Source organism: Opisthorchis viverrini (genome assembly GCF_000715545.1).
Source record: "Opisthorchis viverrini unplaced genomic scaffold opera_v5_13, whole genome shotgun sequence".
Classification (NCBI taxonomy): domain Eukaryota; kingdom Metazoa; phylum Platyhelminthes; class Trematoda; order Opisthorchiida; family Opisthorchiidae; genus Opisthorchis; species Opisthorchis viverrini.
In genome coordinates, this window is record NW_008751669.1 from 2,107,710 (window position 1) to 2,116,278 (window position 8,569).

At 46.7% G+C, this 8,569-nt stretch overlaps 1 protein-coding gene across 1 annotated transcript in view; it reads right to left on the reverse strand.

Annotated features, from left to right (window-relative positions):
- Positions 1 to 1,027: 1,027 nt before the first annotated feature.
- T265_01247 (hypothetical protein) overlaps positions 1,028 to 8,569 on the reverse strand; it is a gene marked incomplete at both ends in the record, with an annotated part of 50,921 nt that continues 43,379 nt past the window's right edge. Inside the window, 2 exons of the mRNA XM_009165232.1 lie at positions 1,028 to 1,099; positions 3,765 to 4,062. Of these exons, the coding sequence (XP_009163496.1) occupies positions 1,028 to 1,099; positions 3,765 to 4,062 (370 nt within the window). The remainder of the gene's footprint in view (positions 1,100 to 3,764; positions 4,063 to 8,569) is intronic.

Here is an 8,569-nt window from a genome sequence, read left to right on the forward strand (position 1 = left end):
AGAGAACATATGGTGGCCAGAGCCATACTGGACGATCTGTTCAAGAAATTGAAACCGTTGCATGACGATGCAGATTCATTGTCTCGTTTGTCCATAAATCTTCAAAACTGTCACGTTGCTCTGAGTCAGATGAATCATACTAGTGACATGAATTCGGTCTCGACCATAGAGCGCATTCTCCGTACGTTATCGAAGGATGCTCGTCGAAACTGGGCAAGGTTGGCTGACTCTATGGACAACCTTGGAAAACAGATAGGTTTCTCTGACCTATGCAACTTCGTTGCTCAAGAGGCCCGCATTGCTCGCAGCCGCTATGGTATGCTTACCATAGGCTCAGAACACAATCGTCCTCAAACGCAGCATCATCGGGTAGGCAATGGAAGGCGCCATAGTGTATTCGCCCTTCATAAGGGAACCGATGACTCGTGCCCTTTTTGTAACGAAAGACATGGACTGGTGCAATGTCGTAGGTTCACTGACTTGCCAATGCAAGCAAGATGGCGTATGGTGAGAAGGAAGCGGTTATGTTTTGTATGCCTAAAACCAGGCCATGCCAGTAACGAGTGCGATTCTCCTAAGAAGTGTGGTATAGAGAGCTGCTTGGGGTCTCACCATCATCTGTTGCATGTAGTGCCAGATGCCAACAAAACCACTTTGGTTGGTTTGTGCAACTCGACATCTCAGACGGAAACAGGAACCTGCCTTGGCGTCGTACCGGTTCGAGTGAATGGTCCGCAAGGCAGCGTTCTCACGTACGCATTGTTGGATAGTGGGTCGGACGTAACATTGGTAAGGAAAGACTTACTTGATGAGGTTGGTCTGACTGGCACTCCAACAACCTTGAATTTATCGACAGTGAGTGGGACCTCCACTGTGGAGGCTGCAAGTCTCAGAATTGAGTTTGAATCGGCAGATTCAGGTGAGACCGTAGTGACTGAACAAGCCTTTGCAATACGCTCTCTGCCCATCAGCCCACCGGTCATGAGCCCAACGAAGGTAGCTAGCCAATATGATCATTTGAAGGACACTACCTTTGTGGAGCTTCCAGATAAGCGTGTGAGAATATTGATAGGAGAAGACGTTCCAGAGGCACACTGGCCTATGGAGAAAAGGTTGGGCAAGCAGAAGGAACCCTACGCTGTAAAGACACCTTTGGGTTGGGTTCTACTTGGTCCGTTGTCTATAGGACATAGAGTCTGGAGACATGTGCACCATGTAAGTACGAAAGATGATGACATCACTGCTCATCTAAAAGCTCTGTATGAGGCTGATTTCAATGACTTAGAGACTCCGGGCGTATGCCAAAGTGTTGAAGACAAAGAAGCGCTTCGAATCGTTGAAGAGTCTTCAGTGTACAAGGATGGTCATTACGAAGTACCATTGCCGTGGAGAACGGCTGAAAGACTTCCTGACAATTATCGTCTAGCCCACTCTCGATTGCAATATATGAGGAGGCGTTTTGCAAAGGATCTGACTTTGTTAGCGCGATACAGAGAACGCATGAACGATAGCATCATTAAGGGCTACCTCGAACCTGTACCCACTCATCAATCTAAATCAGGGGACGAAAGGAAGTGGTATCTACCTCATCACCCCGTTTTGAACCCGAAGAAACCACAAAAGCTGCGAGTCGTCTTAGATTGCGCTGCCAAGTTTGAGGGTGTATCCCTGAACGATAGATTGTATCAAGGTCCCGACACTACTGCGAATTTGTTGGGAGTTCTCTTGCGCTTCCGGAGTGATTATGTAGCTGTGGCTGCAGACATTTCTGAAATGTTCATGCAAGTAAAGGTTCCCGACTGCGACAGGGGTGCATTACGTGTGTTATGGTGGGACTCGGAAGACTTGACCGGTGAACCCAAGCAATTCCGAATGACATCTCATCCGTTTGGCGCCACGTCCTCACCATTTTGTGCCAATTTTGCTTTGAGAAAGACAATCTCAGACTGGGGATTGCATTGCATGACTGAGGTGAAACAATCAGTGGATAGGTATTTCTACGTTGACGATTGTTTAGCATCACTTCCGGATGTGAGCGTGGCTCAAAGATTTGTGCGTGAGCTAAGTGGAGTTTTATCAAAGGGCGGTTTCCACTTAAGAAGATGGATATGCAACAGAGAATCTCTCTTGAGTGAGGTGTGTGAGTCGGATGTTTCGTCATCGGTGCTTTCCATTGAAGCTTTTCAGACAGTCGAAAGGACGTTGGGCTTACAATGGGATGCTAAAGCGGATGAATTTCGCTTCACCTTTGTTTTTCCCGATCGACCGCTCACTCGACGGGGAATACTGTCTTCGATCTCCTCCCTGTTTGATCCCTTGGGTTTGGTAGCCCCTTTGCTTTTGCCAGCAAAAATACTGTTACAAAAGCTGTGTAAGAAGCAATTACATTGGGATGAAAAACTGAGCGATGAAGACTCAGAGGAGTGGAAGATGTGGTTGGAGAGTATGAGATCGATTGGAGAACTGAAAATACCCCGTTGCGTGAAACCTGTCCATATTTATGATGCAAGTGTGGACTTGCATATGTTCAGTGACGCCTCCGAAGTGGGGTATGGTGTGGTTGGGTATTGTCGCTGGTGCATCGAACCCGAGAAATTCACGTGCATGCTGATATACGCCAAGTCTAGAGTGGCACCTTTGAAATCTGTAACAGTGCCGAGGCTTGAGCTGAATGCTGCGCGACTAGCCGCAAGGGTGGCGGAAGAACTGCGGAAAGAAGCAGGATTTGTGTTCACAAGAACAACTTACTGGACGGATTCAACCATAGTGCTTCACTATATACGGAACACTGCCACTCGCTATAGTACCTTCGTGGCAAACAGAATCTCTACGATTCATCAGTTGTCATCACCCGGTGATTGGCGTCACGTAATGAGTGAGGACAATCCGGCAGACTTGGCCTCTAGAGGAGTAAGTTCTTTGACTGCTCTCCGATACTGGTTCGAGGGGCCGGCCTTTCTGGAAGCGTCCGAGGCCCAGTGGCCACGCTACGAACCAAATTTCATACCAGAAGGAATAGAATTGAAGACGAAACGTGCTTCGGTTAATGTGACCGCTGCTTCGGAATCAACTGGGTTGCATCGTTTGATGGAAATGTGTTCCGATTGGTCTAAACTTGTACGATCTGTGGTATGGTTGACAAGGTTTAAAACATACCTGAGAATGATGGCGAGCGGCTCAACTGAATCCTCACTGAACACTGGAGGATTGAAACTCACAGAAGTGAGGCAAGCTGAGCGTGATATCATTCGCATGGTTCAGAAGACGGTATACCCAGCAATCATGCTGAAATTAGAACGCGCCGGTAAGGTTGACGAACGAAGCGTACGCAACCACAAACTAATACGCTTATGCCCGATATTGATAGATGGCTTGCTATGTGTAGGAGGTAGGTTGGATAACCTTTTGTGGCCGCATGTTGCTAAACATCCTATCATACTACCTCCGAAGCATAACGTCACCAGGTTGATAGTTTGGAACGCTCACGTGCTGAATGGGCATTGTGGACTATCACATACGTTAGCCGAACTGCGCCAAAGATATTGGGTCGTTCAGGGAGTATCGATGACTAAGCGGGTGCTCCATAGTTGCTGGACGTGTCGAAGGAACCTTACAACGGCTTCACGACAAGCTATGGCGCCACTGCCGGTCGACAGGATCCAGCCAGGCTGGCATCCCTTCAAGATAGTTGGGTGTGACTATTTTGGACCACTGACAGTAAAGAATGGAAGAAAGACTGAAAAAAGGTATGGCTGTTTGTTTACCTGCTTACAGATGAGGGCAGTGCACCTTGAAATGGCCCATTCGTTATCTTCTGACTCCTTCATTAAGGCGCTGATGCGTTTTATAGCACGAAGGGGAGCCCCAGAAAAGATTATCAGTGATAACGGTTCTAATTTCGTCGGGGCGGAGATGGAATTGAAACGAGCCATAGATCGACTTTCACATTCCCGCATCAGCGCTGAACTAATGCGGTATAACGTCGAGTGGCAGTTCACTCCACCGTTGAGCAGCCATAGAGGCGGAGTATGGGAACGTCTCATACGTTCCGTAAGGCGGATACTAAGGTCGACAGTAAATGAGCAGAGTGTGAACGACGAAGAACTAGTAACGTTTCTTACGGAAGCAGAACGGGTAATGAATGGACGCCCTATTGTGCCCAATCAAACCAACTATTTCGACAAGCCGGCACTGACGCCGAATGACTTGCTCATTCCCAATAATCGGGTACACGGTGTTGTGCCGGAAAGTATAACACAGAGGTATACGAGAGGTTGGCAGCAGGTGAATTGCTTAACTCAAGTATTTTGGAAGCGCTGGGTGAAGGAATACGTACCTCTGCTTCAAGAGCGAACTAAGTGGCAGAAACCTCAAAGGAACTTCAGGGAACGGGACGTAGTCCTGGTGCAATCAGGTACGTTCTCTCGGAAACAGTGGCCCGTAGGTGTGGTTGATGAATGTGGAACGTCAGGCGACGGTTTAGTTAGGACCGTAGTTGTACGCACACGAGATGGTAGGCTTAAAAGCGATGTGCGTAAGATCGGTTTGACAGAGAGTTGTGAGTAGGGGTAGTGGAAGGAGACGGGAACCGTGCGCTCAACTCTCCGCAGGTGGGAGATGGGTTTTCGAACTCATCGCATACAGAGAGACCACTAAGAGTTGGCGCGTGAGCAGGTTCCGTTTGGCGTACTGCTGTAAGTCCACTCGGAATTTGGGGTAAGTAAAATATTTGAGCCAGGAATGACCATAGCTTGATGGAGGAAAATCCACTGGCATTTTGGGTGGCGGTGTAGAAGGCAGCTTGCCAACAGTGTACTCACGTTTCCAACCCCAAGTGACGGCCAATCCCCACATTTATTCCCCTTGACCAGATGAACTGAAACCTTCTTGTTTTACTGAACTATTTTTATAACTCTTACGTACTTTGGTCGGACATTGTGATTTTGCGGTTGCTCGCCGTCGATATCTGTTTGGTTGTGACGATATCGATTTTGAGGCGTATTGATCTGCGTTTTATCCTCAAGCTGGTAATTGTGCGGCCTTATTTTTGTAACCCTACGGTATCTGCAGAGGAGAATCCGTTGAGGTTTGTTGAATATGTATATTATTGTATTTGCATAGTACCGTGGATTCCAGAATTCGGATTTCTTGGTCGTTTTCCTGGATAGACACGTGACTCAAACTCAAAAAGCGAATACCCGTAACAGGGACTTCAAGTCAGTTCTAAAAGCAGGTACAACTCGCCTCACCTATGGACTGGGACATTATGTCCCATGCAACCTTATAATCGTTGTTTCATCAATTGAGTAAGATCAGTGCATGTTCCTTACCCATGGGCTTCATGGAAGCGGATTGAATCATTTCTCTCTTGAAAACATATCACAACTTACGCAAGCTGTGTTGCTTCGGCAACTGAACAAACATTGGAGTCAAAATACTGGTACAAGACGTAGGCTGTTGGGTACAATAAAAATAACAATTGTTCAAGTTTTAATTTCATCATTCGAACAACCCTCACCGAAATCCATTACTGGGCTTGTAAAAGGCGGACGCGGTCGAGCTGAGTCGAGAATGTGGGTTCAAAGAAGCTATTAAAATTGCTGCCATCTTGTATTCCAGTTGTTCCAAAAGTTCTGGGGAATATTGTGACCAAGAATGCATTTTCAGCCAACCTGAGACCAGTTCGCTGGCTCTAGCCACTATGACTGAATACAAACCTGGCCACATACCTCCCTATTTCGTTTGCAAATGCAGCATTTAAAAGATGATAATGTAAAAAATTTCAAGTTCTGATATATTGAATGAAGAGGATTACTCGGCACAGTGGAACTGCTTCAACTTGCAAGTCGGCTGTCCTTAGCCGGTTTGAAGGCGTCTGTGGCCAACAGACGGATTTTTAAGACTAAGTGGTCGTTCTCAAGAGAAATCGCGCCACCAAAATAGGCAAGATCGCTTCTTGATGGGTTCATCACAAACTTTAAATGCGAATCACTTCAGCAGAGTGGTTACACGGGAAGAAAGGATAGCAAACATGGGCTAGGAGCTGTCCTATCGTCGCCAACAGACGTATAGAGGATCTCAGCTCGGGATGTCTGACTGCAAAAGGCCTGCTAAAAAATCAAGCATATATCCGGGGATAGCTTTCTAGGGCCGCAAAAACTGGAGCGAAGCAGCTGCAAAACAGACTTCCGCTTCGTGACTGTCCAGCCGACCCAAACTTAGGGCCAACCCGATGGTAGCTGTGGATCAATGTACTCTTGAAAGCATGAGGTCGCAGCCAGCCGTGAATCCGGATTACAGTTTCCAGTCAACCACCACATACTCTCCAACTACGGACAAAACTGTCGCTCATGGGGAGGCGAGCCCTATGCGGACGAGGCATAAGGCGTCTGTGGAAACACCGTTGCTTATTTCCTTAACGAATCAAAATGACGCAGCATTAAAATCCACGTACAATTTACAAGTCCTATGCTAGACTGAGTCAGATTTACACGGAAAAGCAGCGGAATCAACCGACAGATCAAGCACAAGCTTTATTCTTGACGCCGGGAATTACTGCAACCTACACGCACCACTGAAAATGAGAAGCTGTGATCCTCACCCTCCACTCCGTAAAAACAGCCACGTAGTTGTGGTCCTAGCCGTAAAACCATGGTCCCGATAGCCAAAGCTGCACAACCGGCAACAGAGTACAAAAAATTTCTACGTACACACAGTTGTTCCCGCTGATCGCAGAAAAGCCGGGAGTCTACGCAAACACAAAAGGAAAGCGACTGGGTTCAAATAGGCCATATGAACTTCGTCCATGGCGAAGCTGTTTGGTAGATTTAGGGTGCGGTTCACTGCAAAACGAGCCTCTTGAGAATGTCACCTGAAGAAATGTTCCTTGGTATTGCCATCCAAAGCACAGAAAACTCAACATGACCTCAGAGACACCTTGCTGGTCAAACCGAACCAAAAGGCCGAAAAAAAACAAACAAATGCATAGTCACCAAGAATTTTCGTAAGGTAACAAATCTAGTCCTAAAAATTTGGTATTGAGTAAGCTACAATTCACAGCAATCAAATGACCGCGAGAGTATTCTTATGTAACATCACGGTAGGCAGCAGACAAGTATGCCACAGAAACCCCTTTGGAGCATTGGACTCAAACCCAGCGTACAGCAATTGAATCAGCTAACCCCTCTGGTAGCAAAACTCTAGACTCGCAACCTTCAAACGCTGGGGAGGTATTGTTGAACAGCTTATCCAGTAAGTGCCTTAGGCTTTCGAACAAGCCTTGCGGTAAAATAACAGTCAGTTTGCTTCAAAAAGCCATCCGTAATCGCCCTTACAGTAACTTAGTTTGTACCAAACGTCTCTGACACCGAGATGTCGACAGACTCTTACTAAATCTCCTCAGCTGACTCGAAATGCGCGACAGTTCTGTACATAGAAGTCACCCAGTCAGACCCGATTGTCCATTTTTACGCCACCATACATTCTAATTCCGCTGCGCAAAACCGATTCTCTTCTTCGCGGCAGCGTCCACCAATTCCCCTCACTTCCAACGAAGGATGATCAATATCTCACAAAACCACCGAGCAACTCGTCCCCAGTTATCCCTTCTGTGTACCCTGGTAATAGGTGTGTTTGACGCTCCAAGGAGCTATTCGACGGAGGCGTCGGTTCAGGGGAATATTCGGTGCCATATTTGTCCTTAACGGACCACTGCTTTGTCACATTGTTGAAAAGTTTAATAAAGGGATTCATTGTCTTCTGGGAATGGACTCCAGCTATTATCCAGAAAGACGATCACAAAGGACCCAAAAAATTGGCTGGCAGTCTGCAAAATGGGGAGCTGCTCTAAAGCAGACGTCCACTAATGGATATAAAAAAACAGGCCGACAAACACACCTGGAATGGGAAACAAAATTACTATTCAAGTACAAGTGACACCGCCGAATAAATTGGCCAACAAACATTTCCTTGAGGGATGGAAGTGAAGAATCCACGAGTCACTAAATAATGATGTCTGAAGCCTAAATAAAACTGTGTGCATGCCTCTGTTCTACCCCAGCGACCTAACCACAACCATTCTTGACAGGGTATAATTGCGATCTGCGTCTAACCGGCTTGGAATCCACGGAGTAGAATGCTTGCCGCCTTTCGTACAAGACATGTCGCTCTAAAGCGTTGCGGCCGGGAAATAATCGTCCTAGGTCCTGAGGGAATCGTCGCTCGAATTGGTTATAATAATACTATTACTAATAATAATAATGTTTATTCCCAACTTGTGGGTGGCATACCTTCTTGCATGATCATAGTTTTACAGTCAGAATGGAGCATGACTGAGGGATTTGTGGGGGTACGGATTGCACAAAAAGAGGACAATGTCACAAACAGTGGGGAACACCTGATGATATAGCAATAACAGGTTATTTCGCAACTTTTTGAGAAAAATGGGCATGAGGTTCGACTAGATCAAAGACAGTCAGGTGGCATGAACTAAAACTGAAAACCAATGCTGGCCATGAGTGACCTTGGGCGGTTAGGTAAATGGCCGGAGTCACAACGAGCAACAGTGGAG